The sequence below is a fragment of the Argopecten irradians genome, chromosome 13 (genome assembly GCF_041381155.1).
Source record: "Argopecten irradians isolate NY chromosome 13, Ai_NY, whole genome shotgun sequence".
NCBI classification, from domain to species: domain Eukaryota; kingdom Metazoa; phylum Mollusca; class Bivalvia; order Pectinida; family Pectinidae; genus Argopecten; species Argopecten irradians.
This window is the reverse complement of record NC_091146.1, coordinates 4075094-4099804: the sequence shown is the minus strand read 5'-3', so window position 1 is coordinate 4099804 and position 24711 is coordinate 4075094. Positions and strand designations below refer to the sequence as shown.

The window sequence follows — 24711 nt, the reverse complement described above, 5'->3', positions numbered from 1 at the left end:
GATATTATAAGTTAAACTAGTTTTTCATTATCAGCATTTGAATAGGCCGATGATTATCTTCCACCTTTAACAGGTATCTCAATAATCACTATTTCATTTGATTCTTTATAATTATTTCAATCAAGTCATAATTGTTGTTAGAAAATGAAGGATATATAATTTCTCCAATACCTACAGCTATAATATTGACTGGACTCATGCTGAACACTCATGTCGCCTGAGGCTGTATTGCATGGCTACCAATCAACGTGAACAAAAATACCATTTTCTAGGTAAAATTTTAACATTTTTTTTCAGAAACAAGGCTTAGTTTTCTTTATATAATATATAGAACGAGATTTGCATTGAAAATATCAGACATTTTTCATTAATGGAGAATTGACGTTTTTTCGAATTTATTTCAAAATAATGGATAATCATACTAGTAAAATATAAAACGTTGAGGTATGGAGAGAGAAATACTTTTCATGTGTGGATATGAATGGTATTGATATTCTTCCATCGGTAAGCCTGGGATTTTACAAGATTTTGTGACCCTCATTCATATCCCTATATAAAATAGACTTTTAGTGCTGATAAACTATCAGGAATATTATTGGATTATAAACAAACGGTATATCATATACGCTACCAATATAGTACTTGTTTATAAACAGTGTATAAAAACAAGAAAGTGGTATTCAAAACAAACAAAACAATTTCCTGTAGAGTGAAGAGTACGGAGCCTGTAATGTTACACAGTGATTGTTTCACCACGAGCTCTACTTATTATGTAACTAACTCGATATACCAATACGAGAATATCAATTAAAACACACAAAATAATAATATTTAGCATATTTTATGCGTTATAATAAATTAATAATGACTAAAATTTAAAGAAAAATCATCCGTCATTATAAATTAATAATGACTATAAATAGAAAAGATTTTTTTTTCCAAATATTTAAAAAAACTTTTATATGATCTATGTCCGAGACAAAATGCAGAGTAGGATGTTTCATAACAAAATATGTGTATTGCAGTCAGGGCTTTATGACAGATAGCGTATCAAGTACATTAGGAATACAAAACGACGCCAAGAAGTGCGAACATGTTGTAAGAGGTATATATCATAGAGAAAAAACACTGACAAGATACCTGATGTATGGACATTAAAGGGTGTTAAACGTGGCCGAGGTAGGGATATTAACAGTAGGTCGGTGGACAGTACACGCCTGACAGGTATACATCAATGTCATGGTCGACAGGTGGCTATACAGAACGGGCTGTCATAAACATGTACACAAGGAGATTGGTGTGTACAGACACTGCAAGTCATTCTCTTGAGTTAACCACTCTTCGTATCCATTCTGCGGTTGTTTTTGTTATGTAAGAAATTATCATGTTTGTTGTGTCAAACGACGACGTTTTAATATGTTTATCCATGTACAATGTACATGTATAATTGTTTAAATGTCGTTTTAGTAATTTTATTATTTATGTTTTTAATTGATATTTAAATAATTCATATTCAAATCAGTTTTTGCTTTCTTGATTTTGTGATTTATGATAATTTTCATTTTAAGTTTATTTTATCTATTTATGTTTTTTGTCTTCATATGTCAAAATGTTTCTGTTTCTTTTTACTAACCTAACTACATGGAGTGTGGGGTACAAACTGATAGCAGATTAATACACTTTTTATCTATACATGTATCGAAAAATTCAATGTTAACGGTCACTTAGATAGATTACGTCTATATTCCATACAGATTATGTTGTTGATGAACGTATATGCATTTTTATAATGAAAATGAACCCAATCTCAAAAACACCTCCAAGGCACTGAATGTTTTTGATATCGTTAAAACTCAGTATGAATGCTTGTACTTTCGTTATTTAGTAAATTCAAAGTAAATCTTAAAATGCAACATTTTGTATTTTTGAAAAGATTTCTACTTCTATTTTTATGTTCATGTAGGTTATATTCATTTCTCTTTTACTTTGTTCATCACACATCAAGAACAATTACATGTATATATATCTATTTCACAGTCTCCACACAAACAAGAAGAAATTAACGTATTACAAAATATGATTAACTATTTGTACAATAGCTTTTTTATGTGAAAAAATTGTACGCTAACAAACATTTCTGTTCCTAACTCGATAGTTAATGTGGTTAGGTAACCCATTGTCATTATTTGGCAGAGATATATTTGTCTGATTAAGGTGACAGTGTACAACGCCACCGGACAGGTAAATACAACCTCATGATAGTATTCCCTTAGTTGTGTAAGAATAATTTAAACAGACAATACTTTAAATTAAATTAAATTTAAGCAAACAATACTTTAAAAACATGAGAACAATAGAAACGCTTTTTTGGATAAAATAAAGGATTAAGATTATGTTAATGCGCAAGATTAGTATTTGATTTATTTGATGGAAAATATTTAGAATAACATAAAATGTAGGTTTTTTTAGATAACATAACAAGTTTCGAATATGCTCAAATAAACACAATCCCGATTCGGAATGGAAATGGAAATATTTTAGACATATTTTGGAACAAAACCCTTACCTAGGTTTCGCTATTTTTGCTATCAGAACAATTTTTCGAATAATATGACTTCGTGAATGAAATATGTCTGATTTCAGAATATACCTTATCACATATCAAGTACAATAGAAAATGCGTATCACGCAAAACATATATTGTTCCTCTGCTTGTATTACTCTATACGTCTGCTCTGATGTAACGTAATAAAGCCCACATTCCGTAAATATTGTTATCCAAATTAAATATTGCAAAAATCATTCGCAGCAAGAGAACGTGTGTTAAGGTGCTACCCGTTGATGAAGATACACTTTCCTCGGAAAAGGGATTGTATTTATATCGACGTGGACGAAAAAAACCCAGTAATTCCTGATATATTCCTGAAGTATTTATTGAGTTCATGACCAAATGAACACGAGTAAATAATTATCTATATGTATAAAAAGCACATTCTAAAATGAAATATATCGATAGGTTGTTTAATTGGCAAGTTGATCCCTGTATGACACCAAAAAAATTACAGAAGTGACCCATGAACTCGTTTTCTTTGTCCTCACTGAACAGTCATTTATTGCTAGTGGGCTATATTTAGGCATTATTTTATGGATATTGCTTTCCTATCGTGGTTGACTGGGGTATAGTCTTATATAAATCTTATATAGAATACACACAATTTCGTTATCAGTTATACCAGCGCTATATAGTATTAACAAATCAAATACCAAAAAATGTTTGGAAATCGTAAAAATCATTTATTTAATTAAGACATTCTGTTCATTTCACTCCAATAACATATAATTAAAATGTGCTTCCAATGAAATATGAAACTCATATTTGTCATAATCTAATAATGTTTTACACTAATGTATTATAGATTTAATTCAATTTCATTCGCTTCATATGGTGGCATATTTCTGTCATCGAGTTAGTTTAGGTCGAATTACGGTAAGTCGAGTTATAACATGACTTGTTGAAATAGCTATGTCTGTAAGATGAGTTTGAACACGACAGATCCATATTATCATATCGGAAAGTCGAGTTTCACTATCGTGACTGACTATTGTGGATCTCGTCGTAATAAGGTGAGTCAATTTTCCAGGATATAAGTCGACTTTCCGTGATCTAATTCGGCTTGCCGACAGAAATATTTCAACAAGTCATAATATAATTCAATTGGTCGACATAATTATCTCGGCAAAGTTAAGTTACATAACTCTAACTAAAATAACACGATGGCAAAAATATGCCACCATAGCTTCATATCTGAAGGGATTATATAAAAGCTCACATAATCTAAGCTTCAAATAGTTTATCAATAAAAACAAAGAATATTTCTTGACATAATAACATTACAGTTTCATTTAAAGCCAAATCAAGACATCGTAAACTTTTTTTTTAATTGTGATTACAATATGCCGTGGTTTAGAGCAATCAAGTAATACCGATGGAAATTATGATAACAATAGCACTGACAAAAACCATTATCTTTTCACGTAGTTAACATAAAAAACGAATTGCCTCGCCATGTCCTTATATGCATTTATAAATTCAACATTAAATAGAATTACTACATGCATGACGTTCTTGTTTACCATTATTTATCATGAAGTTTTTTATTCATACTTTTTAAGCAAAATGCTTTCCCCTTAAGCACCACTGCTAAATACAATTGTTTTTGGAGAGTTTGATTTCTGTCAAATCTGACATGTAACATTTACTTTCATAAGATAAAAAGATCAAAATAATCTTAATCTAATGAAATGCTGGAAGATTTTTATTTAGAATATTCTTCAACACTACGATCATAACTTTTACGAAATTAGCGAAAAACTCTTCAGTATTTCATAATATGTATAATCCCGAAAGTCAAAAAATAAATAAAATGCACACATTATCATACCAAAAAATATCGTATGTGCGTAACATGCTGAACATTTTCAAAATTAAATAAAATACTTTTTCTTGGTAAAAATAACTTGATATGATACTGGACTTAAAACAAACAATAGCACTTAAAAACATATATTAATCAGTATATAATTCACTACGACACAGACACTTTCTGATATACGTGTACATCTGTACAAGGTGAATCAAATCAACTTACACGCGCATAACTTTAAAGATGCTCCTCCGCCGACAAATAGTATTTTTTCTCTATCAAAAACAGGAGCAGACGATTTAGTATTTTTCTTCAGTTACTTACTTTACACCATTACCACCATTGAAAAGTTTCAGCTTCTATTTTTACTTCAAGATAAAATATCAAAATTAATTAATTGCATCCCGAAAAAATGTACATGGCACTATGTACTATATGGAATGAAGTACTGATTGCGCATGCACCAAAAGCAAAATAAAATATTTCATATCATTTTTGTGTTAATTAGACATACATATACACGATTAAACACCAATTATTGTTAAAATGATGAGTATCGTTTATGCTCTGTCGGCGGTGGAGCATCTTTAATGTACATGTTATTCAGTTAATAATAAATTCTTTTTTAGATTTTCATTCGAAACGTAGCTTTCAAATATGTTCCTTTTCTGAGAATAAATGTCCCTTTTAATGCCATAGTTGTTCTATTTTATGTCTAGTAGGTCTATGTTCCCATTAGTGAAACAAAAGCAATGCATTCGGGATTGACCCATAAAAACGTGTGCAAAGAGAGTCTCCAAACTTTCATCAGTTGTAATGACATTTTGGGGAGTTGGTTACACATACCCTGTATATATCCGAATAAACAGTTTAATAAGTTCTTAAGGGAACCTGTTTATTGGCGTTGCTTGCTGATTTCTCAAAACATCGAAATCACCCAAAACAGATAAAAGAGAATGCCGCTATGGCTTGAAAGCTATTTTTGTCATATCAATGATATAAATGTTTTTTTAGGAGTGAAACTTGAAATCAAATCGATTTAAAATGAGTTTTTCACTATATCTCATTTATATTTTCCATAGAACATATGATTTGACAAAAAATATGAGTATTCTATCTCGGTTAAGAAATTTGACAATTTTCAATTTGAATTTCCAAAGCATAAAATTCAAGGAAACAGTGAAATGTAATTTTTTCCATAATTCCTTTCCACAAATGGAATAGTCGTGACTATATTAATTATTCGCGATATAGCATTGATTTAATCACCGAAAAATGACTTTTATGAAAAATGTGTCAAATAGCAAAAGATATCTCTCGCGTTTAGTCTCTCACGTGGCTACATAGGAATCCTGTCTCGAACTATAAAGCAGCTGTGTATATGTATGCTCTCCGGTAAGCATAACTTTAGTTTTGTACCAAACGAAAATAACAAACGCTAATACGATCAGTAATAGCAGTAATTCTGGGAACAATGCTACCGATAGTCAGGCGAGTGCTTGTAGGCCGGATGTCCTCTTCGCTCTCGGAAGTTGCTTGATCTGCATTCCATTCGCTGCTTGGATGTTCAGTGCCTTGGAGAAGATGTTATTGAGATTAGGTTCTATCCGCTTGTTACTTTCTATCTCCATCATGTCGTGTCCAAACATGGGCATGAAGGAAGCCATTCCGGACAAAGCTGTTCCTGAAGGAAATTCATCTCTGTGTGTATGCCCTGTTTTCATGGTTGTAGGGGGCATGTTCATGTCCATAGCTAGCGGTGTAGCGGCGTCTAATCTACTACCAGGATGACGTGTAACCCAATGTGGACTCTCGTTAAGTGGCGTCGTTTTACTTGTTGTCATCATTGGTCGAAAACTTACTGTTGTTTCTATTTGATGATTATGTTGTACTGGCGGATTGTTGTTTGTCGCTGTTTCTTGTCGCTGATGTATCTGCGAGCTGTTGTTTGTCGCTGTTTCTTGTTGTTGATGTACCGGTGGACTGTTGTTAGATTTGTTATGTTCCTTCACATGATGGTGCCCCCTACCATTCCCCGAAACCTGATTTCCATATACAGCTACGCTGCTATGCCCGTTTCCATTCTTTAGACTGAAGGTTGCCGAATTAGTAGGAGTGGCTATCTTAGGTTTCGGGGAAGTAGTGGATAAAGTTTTAGGTGTACGGGTTGTTTTTCTTAAAATGTTATTTAATGGATTATGGTGATTTCCTTGGGCGGCACCAAAATCACCCTCAGGTTCCCGAACCTGATTCAAACTTCGCGCTGCCTCATCTCCAAAACTGATATCGCCATTCACTGCAGTCATGACCAATCTACTCGGTAACCCGTTGATTGATGTCATTTCCGGTTGCGGATTTTGTATTAGATCTTGTTTCGACGGTGTCGGATGACGTAACGGAGAGCGCGTAATTGATGTTTCCGTTGTACTAGGTGTCTGAGTTGTGCGAGTTGAAGATGATGCTGTCTGGGGCAAGTGAGTAACCCTAGCCGAGCCTGTAGATCCCTGTTTAGTCGTGGGCATGGTTGTTTGTGTGGTGTTAGAAGTACTTGGTGCTGGGGTCGAGGTTTTATTGGCGAAAATATCCGTAAGTCTCTTTAATATTTCTTTACTGTTTGGGAACGTATGAAGGAAAGCATGGATATCTGCTATCGACAGAGATGCGGTATCGTTTGCGATTGTTTGATTTCCTGTAAAAGTTGTCCCATTGTTGATAATGGGCAATGTGTTCACAACTGGAGTAGGTGTCGTTGTTAAAGTCCTCTGTGTAACTCCTGCTTGATGGTTTGTACTTACAGTAGACCTTCTGGTCACAAATCTCTCACTAGGCACCGGGACTTTTACTCTTTCATTTTCAAGTTTGACGAGTTCAGCTAGCACATTATTAACTACCATATCGGCACTCTGCTGTTCTTTTGCTACCTTGTGCATTATTTGCTTGTTCTTGTTGTATTCCATCAGAGCCAACCTGTTGATGAGTTCCTGTATAACGTTCGTATTTCTGACTAAGTCACGCCGCATGCCACCATAGAATGGATCTATGATATTTATTGTCTCTATGCTACTCGTGAAGTTAGACTCGTCTTCTTCGTCATCTCCTGATGGCTTCGTAGGCTCTGTTGGAACCTCTGAAGACACAACTGCTTCGGTTACAGCTGTAGTAATATCTGGTGTTGGGGTATTTGAAATTGGAGCTTTTGTCGCCATGGATGGCGTCATAGGTACATCTTGTGCATTCATAGGCTTAGCCGTTACAGCTAAAAACGCAGCCGTCGGCACTTCAGGGGTTGACGGTACCGCACCTGCGTCCAGCCCGGCATTGGGCGGTGTTGCATCTAGGCTGGTTCCATTAATTTCAATTTCTTCGGGTATGTCGGTGACCCCTGTGTTTATTTCTGGTTCTGCCTCCCAGTTCCCATTTGTACTTGCAGGAGGTTTCGCAGGTGCTGGTGTTGCTAATGGGACTGATTGTCCAATGGCTGAAGACCCTAGAGGAACAGACAGCGGTGGCATCGGACCCTGTGTCATTTTTGCATTAGTATCATTGCCGAACGGACTGACTGTCACAGCTTCGCGGAGACTAATGACCCTCACACCACCCATTCCATCTGGGACTATCTTAACACCCTTGGAATTTGGATCAATCTGTATTACCATTCTCTTATTTGGATTCGCAGTGGTTCCGCCATTGAATCCACTATTCGGCGATGCCGACACTTGGTTGAAAAGAGGACTCTGAACGGGTGCAGCTGGCCCGATTCCTTGGAAGGTTTGGCCACCAATCGTTCCGATAGAGGCTCTCTGAGGTGGACTTGACGGTGCAGTATTCACGGGTTGGCCAGTAAGTAGTCTGTGGATCTGGTGAATGGTTTCCTGGCTTAACACTTGTGCATTATTGCCTGCCTGCTGATTGCCTATCGGTTGTTGATTCAATGTCTGTATAAGTGGTTGAGTATTGGCAGGTTGATTTGCAATTTGTTGTGTGAAAGTGGACTCACTAGCTCCTCCGAATGTATTCTGATGTGCAATCAATGGACCCTGTGCATTGGTTTGTGCGCCAAGGGCATGTGCATCTTGACGTATACTGTGTGAAATGGGCTGTTGCATACCCCCTGCGTTGTTGTTAGCAAGTGTCTGACCTATCGCCAGTTGCGAGCCTAAGACACTTGGGCTTCGTTGGATGACACCAGAGGTTTGTATGGTGTTACTCTGCACTCCTCCAATTACAACACCTGGTACTTGATCGACAGGACTTGGTGTAATGAACTGACCGATGGCGCCGCTTTGATCCTGAACTAGCTGCCCTTGAACTTGTTGCAGTTGGCCTTGATCATGCACAGGCGAACTTGGAATAGGGAAACTATGTTGCATATCATTAATACTTCTGGAAAATTGGTTCTGATTTACAGAATTTAATTGTTGTGATTGAACAACCCCGGCAGATTGTTGTTGAATACCAGAATTTGAAGCTTCCTGTACCTGTACACTTTGTTGGTGCGGCGAATTCAACGCTATTGTTTGAACATGACTTCGCTGAGGTTGTACCTCTATACCATTCTGTATTCCTGTTGACTGAGCGACACCCGTTTGAGAACTTGATACCACCGGCTGGCCGTCAACAATAATGTTGTTCAAATCTGGAACATTTGGAACTGGAGCACGATGGTTCATGGTCTGTTGCGGAACCTGCATTGCATTTGAACCAACCGAAGACTGAATAGTTCCCTGTGTATTACTATTGACGAATGTTTGCTGAGCAGGCGACTGATGAATTTGAGCCTGTGTCTGCCAGGCTGTATTTTGTTGAATAGGCTGTTGAACTTGTTGACTAATCGGCTGCTGGACTTGCTGAATCGGTTGCTGAATTTGTTGAATCGGTTGTGTGACTTGTTGAATCGGTTGTTGAACTTGCTGGACTGGTGAATGTCCTTGGCTCTGGATACTGACTCGACCAAAAACATTACCAACCGTATTCCCTTGCATAAACTGGTCGTTTCTAATGATTGGATCAATCCCTGCACTTGGCGTTTGGCCCATACCTTGGATCGCATTTATCACTTTTTGTTGCACACCAATGATAGGATCAACTTGCCTTGTCTGTGTCTGACTTCCCTGCATGTCTGTCATGATTTGTTGAGAATTTGGTTGTATTTGTTCGTTCATTACACCGACCGCTGTTCTTGCATCACTAGCAACACCAATACCTTGTGAAAAGCTATCCAACTGATTAGTACTTTGAATAAAATTACTTTGCTCTGACTGACTTTGTGGGAACATGTTTTGGGGAATGACATCTTGCACAAACTGAGTTTGTTGTTCTGGTGCAAACTGATCCAAGTTTTGAATAATGCCTTGGTTCATATCAGTTATAGGTACCCCAAGATCTAACGGATTCCACACGACGCCATCATTGGTTGATGATACAACAGGGCTGTTGATAAATACATTTCTGTCATTTCCTGATAAAGCAATCCCCCGAGGATCAGAAAGGTCATTCGCCATGAAAGCATCACTGTTAAGCAAATTGTCCTGAACCCCAAATCTTTGATTATCGATTCCTAATCCTGCTTCATCGAAAGTCGGTCTGATAATTGGTTGTATGATAGGTTGAATCCTATCCACACCGACGGCGCGTCCGGAGCCTCCGGCTCCCCTTCGCTGGCCGGAAGTCCTTACTGCATTGCCGACACTAGATGTACGGGATCTACTTCCTGTGCTCTGTCTTGTGTTGGACTGACGTCTGTTTCCTTCTGCCACACTCATTCCAACACCTACCCCGACAGATCCAGGCATAGATGATTTCAGTTGATCCAAAAAGCTATTAATGGAAGGAGGCAATGCGTTGTTATGAGTGATACCACCCCCGGAGCTACCGCTTCTAGCGCGGGGATTCGAACGACGGATGTCCTTAGTTGCAACTGGCCTGGTCCGTGAAGAACTAGATGATCTTGTCCGCTGACCTGTGTTTGACCTTTGTGTAGAACCTCTTGTAGAAGAAGTATTTCCTGAAGTACGCCGTGACGAGCTTCTGTTGACTGCGACAGGTGTACGAGATGCGGTCTTTTCTGATACACCAACTGTTGAGGAGGAACCTTGTGAGGACCGCCATGACGTACTACGCGACGCAGCACGCGATGAACCTCGTGAAGATGTTCCAGATGAGGATGTCGGTTCACGTACTGCTACTCCTGAGGACGATGAACTACGCGAACTGCTTCTTGTTGACGTTGCTGGACGACGCTGTGATACTGCAGAACCAGACGATCTTGAGGATGCACGAAACGGAATCCTAGCACGGGAAGATGAACTTGCACGCGATGGCCCGCTTGAAAGTGAAGCACCTGTTCGTGTAGAGATATTTGATGCACTTCCACGTGACGAGGTGCTACTGCGTGACGCTACGCGATTGGTTCTTTGTGCAGCTGTGCGAGTAGGCTCACTTGCGCGTGATATGGCTATGTTACGTGGTGTTGCTCTGGACCGTGATGATACACCTACGCGTGACGATGATCTCGTTCGAGATGGAACTCTAGCGCGTGATGAAGATATCGACGATGTCCTTCTTTGTGAGCCTTGTGAGGATGTGACAGTACGGCCGTTTGTTCTAACTGACGATCGTGAGTTTACAAACGCCTGGTCACATGTTCGCCCTGGAATACATCTTTCAGACAGTCGGTTAACGCCCCTTTGATCCGTTGTGCGGCTACTTGTTCGGCTAGGACTCTACAAAACATAAAACAGATTATCGGTATAGATATAATTGTTATGATAAAGAAGGCCAAAAAGTACCATACAAATGGAGCAAATGGAGACATTTGAGAAAATATAGTAGCATGCATCGGCTGTGTAACATTTTTGCATATGTCACTTGAGTTATATGACCTGGAACGAATTTCATTTGCTGAAAAGATTTTAGCAATACATTTGTGAGATTTAAAAAAATGTTTTTGTAACTATGTTTAAAAAGGTATTTTAAAGTTTGTGTATATTTCATATGAATATTTTCTACATACACAAACATGCATCCTCTTCTAAAGGTAGTTATTCTGCTTATTATTTGTTACAGATTGATTTAATTCAAATTCTTTTTTCAAACAATATTTCAACGTCGGCATACAGGTACATGGTGCAAATCCTTTTGTCAAAACTTTCAAAGCAACATCAACAATAAATTCGAGAAGAAATTCGATAGAACACAAAGGTATGTCTAGTGCTAAAATTCCCATTATACTGTCTATCAAGGGATTGTTTTCGATTGTTGCACCACAAATCAAAACGCATGCAAATGTAGTGGCGTCACTGCACCTCCTTGTGACACCCTGGATGGACACAAGTAATTGAGATTATAGACAACCTTTGATTAATAGTAAATATTGATTAAGTATATAATTAATACCATTTTATTTGCAATTTTCAAATCATAGGGTAGTTATTATTCAAAATTTAATAATCGTAATTAAGTTAATATTGTTCAACCATTCTTAAATTGTTATAGATGGACAATGTTAAGCTTTCAATATCGATGTGTAAACGCAATTATATCCTAGATAAATTTTGAAAAATTATTTAGTCGTAAGGGTGATTTTATATATTTTTAAAGGTTCTAACATATTTTGCATGTAAAAAATGAAACATGTTATGTTAAAGTAGCATGTTTCATGTAAAACAAGAGTCCCATAGGGAATTATCGCTCACATGGTTTGTAATGCCAAGTTATGTTCTGGTTACAGGTTCATTGTTTCTTTTCTAACGGGAAATAGAGGTAAATATTTAAATTCCTATCAGGCCTTCCCCCTCCTGCTCCCGGGGTGTCATAGCCAAAACTTATACATATTTTGTACCTCTTCCCCCAGGATGTTTCTGGCCAAAAAGCCATGCAGAACTCCAGGACTAGTAGCGATTTAAAGGAGTTATTTCTCTTTCCCGAATCGGGTCCCGTCCCTCTTGCACCACTAAGGGTCAGAACCAAAATTCATACAAACTCTGTTCCCCTTTCCCCAAGTATGTCTCTGGCCAAATTTGTTTATAATCCATGTAGAACTCTATGACTAGTAAGTATTTAAAGGATTTACCTCTATTTCCCCTATTAGATCCCGCCCCTCCTACCTAGGGTGGTGTGGGAGGATGAGGGGGGGGGGGGGGGGGCAGAACCAAGGTTTCTGGCCAAATTTTATTGCAATCTATGTAAAACTCTTTATAGCTATTTAAAGGAAATGTTGACAGACGGACGACGGACTCCGAGACATGACATTTGCTCACCGGCTCTTAGGGCCAGGTGGGCTAATAAATGATGTACATGCAATTTGAGTTGAATTTAATGTATTTTCCTGTTTTTCCATGCAGATTTTGATAAGTATGAATGCCCTATGTTTGCAAATTTCAAGCAAAATAGTCATAGATGTATTTGATGTTATCAGTATTTATAACCATCCAAAGTGATTTCTCCGTTGCTAAGTATAATGTAAATTCAATTGTGTTTGAAATATAATTAACATTTTCTCATCACTGTCCAGTGAGCTAATGTTCCTACGAGGGATGTTCCGAAATTAATGTTACTTGCGCAATATCTCGTGGAAATCGTGCTAAATGGGCTTAAAACTACCTCGTGGCGATAGCGTGATATCTGAAGCGTGATATAGGTAAATATCTCGCTCACAATTACACTGACCTTGGTGCTGTGTACATTGTTTTGTAGCGCACTCGTTACACTCTATACAAATATGGTTGGCAAGAGAGTTGAAAACGTAATTGAAATTAGGGCCTATATCAAAGGTAGGTCTCTACTTGGCTTAAAGCCGGTGGATATGCATCGTGAGGTGTGTGATATATATGGGAAGGGTCAAATGTCATTTATGACTATTTGTAGGTGGGTTGCTCGATTTAAGTCGGGACATCAGCAGCTTAAAGATGCTGCCCACACAGGTCGCCCTGCAACAACAACAACAAAGCATAACATTGAACTAATTCGGCAAATCCTTGAAAAAGATGCAAGGTACACTGTCCGGCAGTTAGCTAAAATGACAGGCTTGTCTTTAGCACGTATTCATTGCATTTTAAAGAAACATCTTAAGCTGGGCAAGATCAATGCCAGGTATACGCACCGTGAGGAAGGTTTTGAATGTCATATTCTTTGATAACAAGGATCCAATCATTCAAATCACTGTTCCAAAAGGCAAAACTGTCACAGCGAAGTATTATAGAGACGTTGTACTTGGAAAACTTAAGAAAGTCTACAAACGCCACCGCATTGTAACGGAGTTTTTGGAAGCAGAAAAGGTCACTGTCCTCCCCCACCCTGCATATTCACCAGACTTGGCCCCCTTTGACTTTTTCTTGTTCTCCAAACTAAAATTTCACCTGTCTGGAACAAAATATCAATCAAGAAATGCCCTTGGCTCTGCCATTTACCAGTATCTTATTAGTATACCAATTCAAGAGTACGAAAATTGTTTCCAAAAGTGGATCGATCGGTTGAAACGATGCATAAATGCAGAGGGGGAGTACTTTGAGGGACAGGGCAAAGTAAAATGATCAGAATTACTTCTATCAAAGAGAAATCACCAAAGTAACAATAATTTTTAAACACCCCTCATATGTTGTCTGTTTTTCTGTGAATTCAATTGTAAGCAATTTAAACTTAAGATCACATTCTAAGATATTCATTTAACATTTTTATCTTGAATGAGATAATCAAATAAATTTTTTGACTTGTATTGAAATCGGGTTATGATAATAAGATGTATAGCAGAATGATGTTATCTGGAAGACGTTTATATCACTTCTTTGTCCCTTATCAATATTGTTTTACCTTATTGATTGCTTAAGAAAAGTTTAACCTTACGGCTTACAAGTAAATGCATGCAACATGAAAAAGTACAGGCCACATACAGTTTCATGAACATTCCTTAAATTTAAGGAATCTCTTAACTTAAGATTCCACATAAAAAAGCATTACAAAAATTTAGGGAAAAATCTCAAGTTATTGAGCCTTCATTAATTGTAATGTTTTCCTATGGAAAATGTAAATTTAAGAGATTCCTTAATTTAAAGAATGTTCATAAAACTGGGCCCAGGTAAAAATCTACCTGAAAATATGTGCTATATCAGAACAGACTACAATTTGGATGTCATTGTTCTCTAGTGTTTGTATCAATTCTTTGCCCCCTACCCCCCCCCCCCCCCCCCCCCAAAAAAAAAAAAAAAAAAAAAAAACAAACCAAAGTTTATTCATATAACACAATTAGTAAACAAACATACTGGATGTATATATTGGTTAAACGGATTATACTTCTTAGGCTTATCAATATTGAAGAAAAGTGATAGGGTGTAGAATTTTACGTACCTAGATGTACATGAGAACTCTCTACAAATAATTTGTTTACGAGGTGTCTATACAAGTAAACGTACATTGTAAAAAGCAAAGTTATGTAGAGGACGTGCCAAGCTTGAGATGTGGAGGAAGCCGGTAGATAGCCTGGCAAAACCAATCCGTACCGGTGTATATACAGAAGGACTGGCAACCGGTCGTATTATCCAAGAACGTAAGGGTCATGGGGTACCGGTAAATATACAGGATGGATGTCTACCGGTGTATATACAGGAAGGATGTACCGGTGTACTTATTACAGACAGCGAACTGATACGGAGTATATACAAAAAGGGTGTGTGCCGTGTGTATAATACAGAAAAAGGATGTATCGGTGTATAAACAGAATGATGTACCTGTATAAACACAGAAGGATGTACCGTGGAGTACATACAGAAGGATGTAACCGTTGTCATACTACATAAGGGTGTGCCGGTGTAAGACACAAAAGAATGGTGCCGGGGTAGACTCAGAAGATTGTACCGGTGTACACAAAGAAAGATGTACCTGTGTATCTACAGAAGGATGTACCAGTGTATATACAGGAGGATTTACCGGTGTATATACAGCAAGGATTTGCCGTTAGTAGACACAAAAGATGTGCCGGTGTATGTTAAAAAGATGTACCGGGGATAAAAATATGTGTACCGGTGTATATACATGAAGGATGTACCGTGTAAACACAGAAATGATGTACCGGTGTAGACACAGAAGGATGTACCGCCGGTGTATACAGAAGGAAAGTACCGGTGTATATAAGAAGGAGTGTACCGGTGTATATACAGAAGGAATGACCGTGTATATACAGAAGGATGTACCATTGTATATACAGAAAGGATGTACCGGTGTATACTACAGAAGGATGTACCGGTGTATATACAGAAGATGTACCATTGTGTAAACACAGATGAATGTACCAGGTGTATACACAGAATGGAAGTGTACCGGTGTATACACATAAGTATATACCGGAGTAAGTATATACAAGAAGGTTGTACCCGTTGGTAACACAAAAGGATGCACCGGTGTATATACAAAAGGATGTACCGTTGTATATAGGAAGGATGCACAGTGTATATACAGAAGGATGTACCGGGTGTATATACAGAAGGATGTACCAGTGTATATACAGAAGGATGTACCGGTTGTATATACAGAAGGATGTACCGGTGTATATACATAAGGATATACCGGTGTATAAACAGAAAGATGTACCGGTGTATATACAAAAGATATACCGTTGTAAACAAACAGAATATATACCGGATACAAAGGATGTACCGTTGTAGACACACGAAGGATGCACAGGTGCAATACAAAACCGTTGTATATATAGGGAAGGATGTATCGGTGTACACACAGAAGGACATGTATGTACCGGAGTATACAGAAGTGTGTAAGGGTGCATAACCGAAGGATGTACCGGTGTATACAGAAGGATGTACCATTGTATACAGAAAGATCTACCGGTGTATATACAGAAGGATGTACCGGTGTATATACAGAAGAAGGATTGTACCGGTGTATACACAGAAGATGTACAGGTGTATATACAGATGGATGTACCAGTGTATATACAGAAGGATGTACCGTTGTATATACAGAAGGATGTACCGTTGGTATATACAGAAGGATGTACCGGTGTATATACAGAAGGATGTACCAGTGTATATACAGAAGGATGTACAGGTGTATATACAGAAGGATGTACCTGTGTATATACAGAAGGATGTACCTGGTGTATATACAGAAGGATGTACCAGTGTATATACAGAAGGATGTACCAGTGTATATACAGAAGGATGTACCGGTGTATATACAGAGAAGAGATGTACCGGTGTATATACAGAAGGATGTACCGGTGTATATACAGAAGGATGTACCAGTGTATATACAGAAGGAAGTACCAGTGTATATACAGATGGATGTACCTGTGTATATACAGAAGGATGTACCAGTGTATATACAGATGGATGTACCGGTGTATATACAGAGGATGTACCGGTGTATATAAAGAAGGATGTACCAGTGTATATACAGATGGATGTACCGTGTATATACAGAAGGATGTACCGGTGTATATACGGATGGATGTACCGGTGTATATACATGAAGGATGTACCAGTGTATTATACAGATGGATGTACCGGTGTATATACACAGAAGGATGTACCAGTGTATATACAGGATGGATGTACCGGTGTATATACAGAAGAATGTACCAGTGTATATACAGAAGGATGTACAGGTGTATATACAGAAGGATGTACCGGTGTATACAGAAGGATGTACCATTGTATATACAGAAAGATGTACCGGTGTATATACAGATGGATGTACAGGTGTATATACAGAAGGATGTACCGGTGTATATATAGAAGGATGTACCAGTGTAAACACAGAAGGATGTACCAGTGTATATACAGAAGGATGTACCAGTGTATATACAGAAGGATGTACCGGTGTATATACAGAAAGATGTACCAGTGTATATACAGAAGGATGTACCGGTGTATATACAGGAGGATGTACCAGTGTATATACACAGAAGGATGTACCGGTGTATATACAGAAGGATGTACCGGTGTATATACAGAAGGATGTACCGGTGTATATACAGAAGGATGTACCAGTGTATATACAGAAGGATGTACCGGTGTATATACAGAAGGATGTACCAGTGTATATACAGAAGGATGTACCGGTGTATATACAGAAGGATGTACCGGTGTATATACAGAAGGATGTACCGGTGTATATACAGAAGGATGTACCAGTGTATATACAGAATCGAAGGATGTACCGGTGTATATACAGAGATGTACCGTTAAAGAAGATGTACCAGTATAATACAGAAGGATGTACCAGTGTATAAACAGGAAGGTTGTACCGGTGTATATACAGAAGGATTGTACCAGTGTATAATACAGAAGGATGTACCGGTGTATATACCAGAAGGATGTACCGGTGTATATACAGAAGGATGTACCGGTGTATATACAAGAAGGATGTACCGGTGTATATACAGAAGGATGTACCAGTGTATATACAGAAGGATGTACCGGTGTATATACAGAAGGATGTACCGGTGTATATACAGAAGGATGTACCGGTGTATATACAGAAGGATGTACCGTGTATATACAGAAGGATGTACCAGGTGTATATACAGAGAGGATGTACCAGTGTATATACAGAAGGATGTACCGTGTATATACAGAAGGATGTACCGTGTTTATAACAGAAGGATGTACCGGTGTATATACAGGAGGATGTACCGGTGTATATACAGAAGGATGTACCAGTGTATATACAGAAGGATGTACCGGTGTATATACAGAAGGATGTACCGGTGTATATACAGAAGGATGTACCGGTGTATATACAGAAGGATGTTACCGGTGTATATACAGAAGGATGTACCGGTGTATATACAGAAGGATGTACCGGTGTATATACAGAAGGATGTACCGGTGTATATACAGAAGGATGTACCGGTGTATATACAGAAGGATGTACCGGTGTATATACAGAAGGATGTACCGGTGTATATACAGAAGGATGTACCGGTGTATATACAGAAGGATGTACCGGTGTATATACAGAAGGATGTACCGGTGTATATACAGAAGGATGTACCGGTGTATATACAGAAGGATGTACCGGTGTATATACAGAAGGATGTACCAGTGTATATACAGAAGGATGTACCGGTGTATATATACAGAAGGATGTACCGGTGTATATACAGAAGGATGTACCAGTGTATATACAGAAGGATGTACCAGTGTATATACAAGAAGGATGTACGGTGTATATACACAGATGGATGTACAGGTGTATATACAGAAGGATGTACCAGTGTATATACAGAATGTAACCGGTGTACCAGAAGGATGTACCGTGTATACAGAAGGATGTACCAGTGTATATACAGAAGGATGTACCGGTGTATATACAGAAGGATGTACCGGTGTATATACAGAAGGATGTACCGGTGTATATACAGAAGGATGTACCAGTGTATATACAGATGGATGTACCGGTGTATATACAGAAGGATGTACCGGTGTATATACAGATGGATGTACCGGTGTATATACAGAAGGATGTACCATTGTATATACAGAAGGATGTACCAGTGTATATACAGATGGATGTACCGGTGTATATACAGAAGGATGTACCGGTGTATATACAGAAGGATGTACCGGTGTATATACAGAAGGATGTACCAGTGTATATACAGAAGGATGTACCGGTGTATATACAAGTATATAGGATGTACCGGTGTATATAGAGAAGGATGTACCATTGTATAATACAGAAGGATGTACCGGTGCATATACAGATGGATGTACAGGTGTATATACAGAAGGATGTACCGGTGTATATATAGAAGGATGTACCAGTGTAAACACAGAAGGATGTACCAGTGTATATACAGAAGGATGTACCAGTGTATATACAGAAGGATGTACCAGTGTATATACAGAAGGATGTACCGGTGTATATACAGAAGGATGTACCGGTGTATATACAGAAGGATGTACCAGTGTATATACAGAAGGATGTACCAGTGTATATACAGAAGGATGTACCGGTGTATATACAGAAGGATGTACCAGTGTATATACAGAAGGATGTACCGGTGTATATACAGAAGGATGTACCGGTGTATATACAGAAGGATGTACCGGTGTATATACAGAAGGATGTACCGGTGTATATACAGAAGGATGTACCAGTGTATATACAGAAGGATGTACCGTGTGTATATACAGAAGGATGTACCAGTGTATATATACAGAAGGATGTACCAGTGTATATACAGAAGGATGTACCAGTGTATATACAGAAGGATGTACCGGTGTATATACAGAAGGATGTACCAGTGTATATACAGATGGATGTACCGGTGTATATACAGAAGGATGTACCGGTGTATATACAGAAGGATGTACCGGTGTATATACAGAAGGATGTACCGGTGTATATACAGAAGGATGTACCGGTGTATATACAGAAGGATGTACCGGTGTATATACAGAAGGATGTACCAGTGTATATACAGAAGGATGTACCAGTGTATATACAGAAGGATGTACCAGTGTATATACAGAAGGATGTACATGTATATACAGAAGATGTACCGGTGAGTGTATATACAGAAGGATGTACCGGTGTATATACAGAAGGATGTACCAGTGTATATACAGAAGGATGTACCAGTGTATATACAGAAGGATGTACCGGTGTATATACAGAAGGATGTACCAGTGTATATACAGAAGGAATGTACCAGTGTATATACAGAAGGATGTACCGGTGTATATACAGAAGGATGTACCGGTGTATATACAGAAGGATGTACCGGTGTATATACAGAAGGATGTACCAGTGTATATACAGAAGGATGTACCGGTGTATATACAGAAGGATGTACCAGTGTATATACAGAAGGATGTACCGGTGTATATACAGAAGGATGTACCGGTGTATATACAGAAGGATGTACCGGTGTATATACAGAAGGATGTACCGTGTATATACAGAAGGATGTACCGGTGTATATACAGAAGGATGTACCGGTGTATATACAGAAGGATGTACCGGTGTATATACAGAAGGATGTACCGGTGTATATACAGAAGGATGTACCGTATATACAGAAGGATGTACCGTGTATATACAGAAGGATGTACCGTGTATATACAGAAGGATGTACCGGTGTATATACAGTAAAGGATGTACCGGTGTATATACAGAAGGATGTACCGGTGTATATACAGAAGGATGTACCGGTGTATATACAGAAGGATGTACCGGTGTATATACAGAAGGATGTACCGGTGTATATACAGAAGGATGTACCGGTGTATATACAGAAGGATGTACCAGTATATACAGAAGGATGTACCGGTGTATATACAGAAGGATGTACCAGTATATACAGAAGGATGTACCGGTGTATATACAGAAGGATGTACCAGTATATACAGAAGGATGTACCGGTGTATATACAGAAGGATGTACCGGTGTATACAGAAGGATGTACCGGTGTATATACAGAAGGATGTACCGGTGTATATACAGAAGGATGTACCGGTGTATATACAGAAGGATGTACCAGTATATACAGAAGGATGTACCGGTTATATACAGAAGGATGTACCGGTGTAAACACAGAAGGATGTACCTGTGTATATAAAAGGATGTATCGGGGAACAACAGAACGATGGGCTGGGGTATAACAGAAGTTTGTACCAGTGTATATACAGTTGAATTTGTTTTAAAAAATATCATTTTTGGTGTCCAGTACATATTATGATGGTTCATCGAGGGTTTTTTTTTTTCTTCAATTGTATTTCTATCTGATTCTGGAGATACTGGGTCGTTTCGTTTTGAACTATGGACCTACAGATTGTTATACAGGTCTGTGAGGGTTTTGTCAAGGCTCGTCCTGAAACAATATAAACTCACCAGATGTCATTAATGCACAAATGAACGACTAAGTTTAGCCAGTCAAACGAGATAAACGAGAGCGACCCAAATGTCAGCACACAAATCGATTACGTCATAGATATGTGCATATTTGTATATTTACATGTCAGGCAATGACAATTTCGTCAGCAGGTAAATACACCTTTGTTCATGTTGTTAGTGACGTAACGAACACACCTATACACATGTTTTCATGACGTAACGACATGTTGATACAAATAAACGCACTGTCTTGACAGCTGTTCGGGACGTATCGGTCAGTCCCGTTATAGATTTCGAACACATAATACAGTGACCTCCATGTGTAATATGACCTTGAGTGTAAAAGGTTACAGCTACACATATAGACCAGATATGTTTACCATGCTGGTCAGCTATCGCTTTGTCAGGCACATGTGATTAAACAAGCAAATGAAAAAGAAATAATAAAGAAATCATAAAAATGTCTACTAAGACATAATTTCTTCATAACAGAACATATGGATTTTCTTTAAAATTTACTTAATAAATAAAAATAGTGATTTAGTATGATTGATAGACTGCGACGATAATTGTTTCACTTCAATATGTTTGACAAATTGCGCTAAAATAACAAACAGCATTGCTATTTCATTCAAGTGGTACGTCACAATATTAAATCTAAAAGTAATATCTTCTTCGATAATGCAGAAGTTGCTAACTCTAGAACAATATATCTAATTTCCTGAGTTAGAGCTAGGGTTAAACTATTTTTAGGATTGCATTTACCTAACAAAGCGTATATTTTTTATATAATTTTATGAATATCTATTTCATAATACAGTTTGCGTGAATATCATTTTACTTTGTTTTATATGTTATGAAAACTATAATTCAAATGTAATTATCACGAAATAATTCATTTAAATAAAATGTGTTCGAGCACCAGCTTTAAGGATCAAATTTTGATTTTAATTGTTTAATGTCATTAAAACAAAGACGAAGAGTGTTATCTTTCTTAACAAATATTTCATGTTTTCATCGACAAAGTCAATGCATGGTTTCTATCTACTTATACCTGACTTATTCCGACTCATGTACGATTTGAAAATGAGAAATAATGAAATGTTAAATCATACACTCGTTTAATTAAAGATACCGATCGAATTGAGACACTTACTTATGGTATAAGTGTTTTATATTTGAATTTTGTGTGTGCTATTGTGAGTGTGTTACCCTGACAACAGCGTTCCGTTTAGTTGTGTGTAATTGTGTAATAATTACCGTAAACTCACTAGGATTCGTAATAATATACAATGAAAATTACAATAATTGATATGTACTCATTAATTATTGATATTGATATTTATATTCAATTTCATTACTTATCATTGCATGTACAAACCCGGTTGTATAACCGAATCGTTTTCACATTTCCTTAAATAAATGATAATAGCGAAAGTGTTTTAACTGAACTGTTCGCATTTCAATTTTTGGAATTATAAAACCGTTATGAAACAAAAATATTGTATTCTTTTTTATTTTCCCCTTAAAATAACTATATTTTATCATTTCTTTGCAGATTCAGACATATGTTAGGTTTATACATGTATTCCGTATCACAAAAGAAGCTAAAACATGAAAAATGTATAACGTCCTTTCAGGCATTGTACTAAACGTGTGAACAGATGAAATTGCAATATATGAAACCTAAAAAGTTATGTTTAAATCAATAATGGGCTATCCTGTAAGAATCAATTAGATGCATTTTCATGCATATGTTATATTTTATTATATTTGTTTACAATTGTATAGCTTTATTCTAATTAATAATGGACTATCTTTTAGACACTATATTCCTTATTTCTTGATGAAAATATATTTCATTGAGTGAGATAGAAACTTTGATATGTTTCACGAGTGTGGGTTGTCGGGTTACCTACCGCAGCAGCCTGGACTCCGCTCCTGGTCCGGGTATTTCTGCTGGAGATCCGGGTATTTGAGACACTGTTCCGTGGACTTATTCCGGTGCGTTCATCAATGGTGGACATGTGACTAGTGCGTACTCCATCCGGTAAAACCAGAGCGAATACTAAAATTCCAATCCACAAAGCCATCCAACATTTCGAAATTTCCAGTCCCCTTCCATAAACTTCCATTGAATGTTATTATTTTAACTTTAAAATAAACAACAATTAAATATATTCAATATTAACCACAATGCTACTGCTAGCACCACATCTTCCAGTTTCATATACAATTAGTCTTAATGTGAAGTAATTATGTTCCAAATTGATAATTTATCAGTCGCTGCATTTGAAATCAGATCGATATTTCATCAAATGTTTGATTTCCACTTCAAATTGAATTCATTTTTAAAAATATATATTGGGTGGAGGCACTTCCGTAACAAGCAATGGCGACGTTTCACAAGACCGTGTAATTCTCTTTGACGAACAAGGGACTCGATTCTTTTAACTCTAACAACGACCAAAGCCAATACAAAAACAAGTAGCCGGCACTGGTAGTTAATGTCCCAACGTAGACAAGGACGGTTGTCAACTGAACCGTGATTGAGATAAATGGCCTTGGCAAAATCATTCGTGCATTACCGCTCATAATCGGGTGATTCCGACAATGCCGATGATCCACGAGTTATACTCGGAAGGCGACCGAAATGTGTCTTTGTTTTCGGAAATATTTCGTAAAGAATCGGGCGTTTCCGGTAATGACGGAAGCACACGAATCAATCTCGGTCGGGCATTGAACAATGATTTTGCTTCCGCGTGACGGTTCGGCGGTTTTCCTTCAAGGATGCGTCACAGGACATTCATCATGTGACTGGTCAAGCATTAGGTTTGTACGCATGTTAGTATATCATATCGAACTGCTTTGTTAGCTATATAGATCTGTCACTCAAGGTATGGCGACCCGTGGTGACGTAGTATATCAACTGTACCACGGTGTTCAGCGAACTATTTACTGTCGATAAACCTCTCACTCGACACAAGGTTAGGTGTTGATGTCCATCGTGTGTCGACCAACGTGACTCGAAATGCGTTTGTAGGAATTATTCCAACCGACAAAAAATGAAGACCATAAAATTCTCCAAGAGTATTTTTGTTGGAGAAGCACACGAAACGTGTTCGTTTTTAGTACAAACGATGAATCGTAAAGTTGTATATACCTACCTTATATAGCTTAGTCATCATCAGAGAAGAGTTTGATTTTTTTTCGTATCACATCTTGTTTTTTAATACATATTGGAAACGTTCACCCGCGAAGTTCATTTTACTGTTATGACAGAAAAAAATAAACAAATTCTAAGGTTTATCTTATCTTGATATTATTAAATTTGTACCACGATATGGCGATTGATGAAAACTTGATATAAAACCACATCAACCGATATCAGAGGGTATTTTCGGATACACCAGACATAGAAATGTGTTAGACTAGT

At 37.5% G+C, this 24711-nt stretch overlaps 1 protein-coding gene across 1 annotated transcript; it reads right to left on the bottom strand.

Moving 5' to 3' along the window:
* Positions 1-3273: 3273 nt before the first annotated feature.
* On the bottom strand, positions 3274-24398 carry LOC138306673 (mucin-4-like). The gene is made up of 2 exons (XM_069247118.1): positions 23195-24398; positions 3274-11146 (listed from the first exon to the last, which is right to left on the bottom strand). The coding sequence occupies exons 1-2, from the start codon at positions 23408-23410 to the stop codon at positions 5912-5914; spliced, it is 5451 nt and encodes a 1816-aa protein (XP_069103219.1). The 5' UTR covers positions 23411-24398; the 3' UTR covers positions 3274-5911.
* Positions 24399-24711: the final 313 nt, after the last annotated feature.

Coding starts and splice junctions, on each gene's coding strand:
- LOC138306673 (XM_069247118.1), bottom strand. CDS start 23,410: ATGGAAGTTTATGGAAGGGGACTGGAAATTTCGAAATGTTGGATGGCT. Junction 11,147..23,194: donor GCGGAGTCCAGGCTGCTGCG/GTAGGTAACCCG, acceptor TATGTTTTGTAG/AGTCCTAGCCGAACAAGTAG.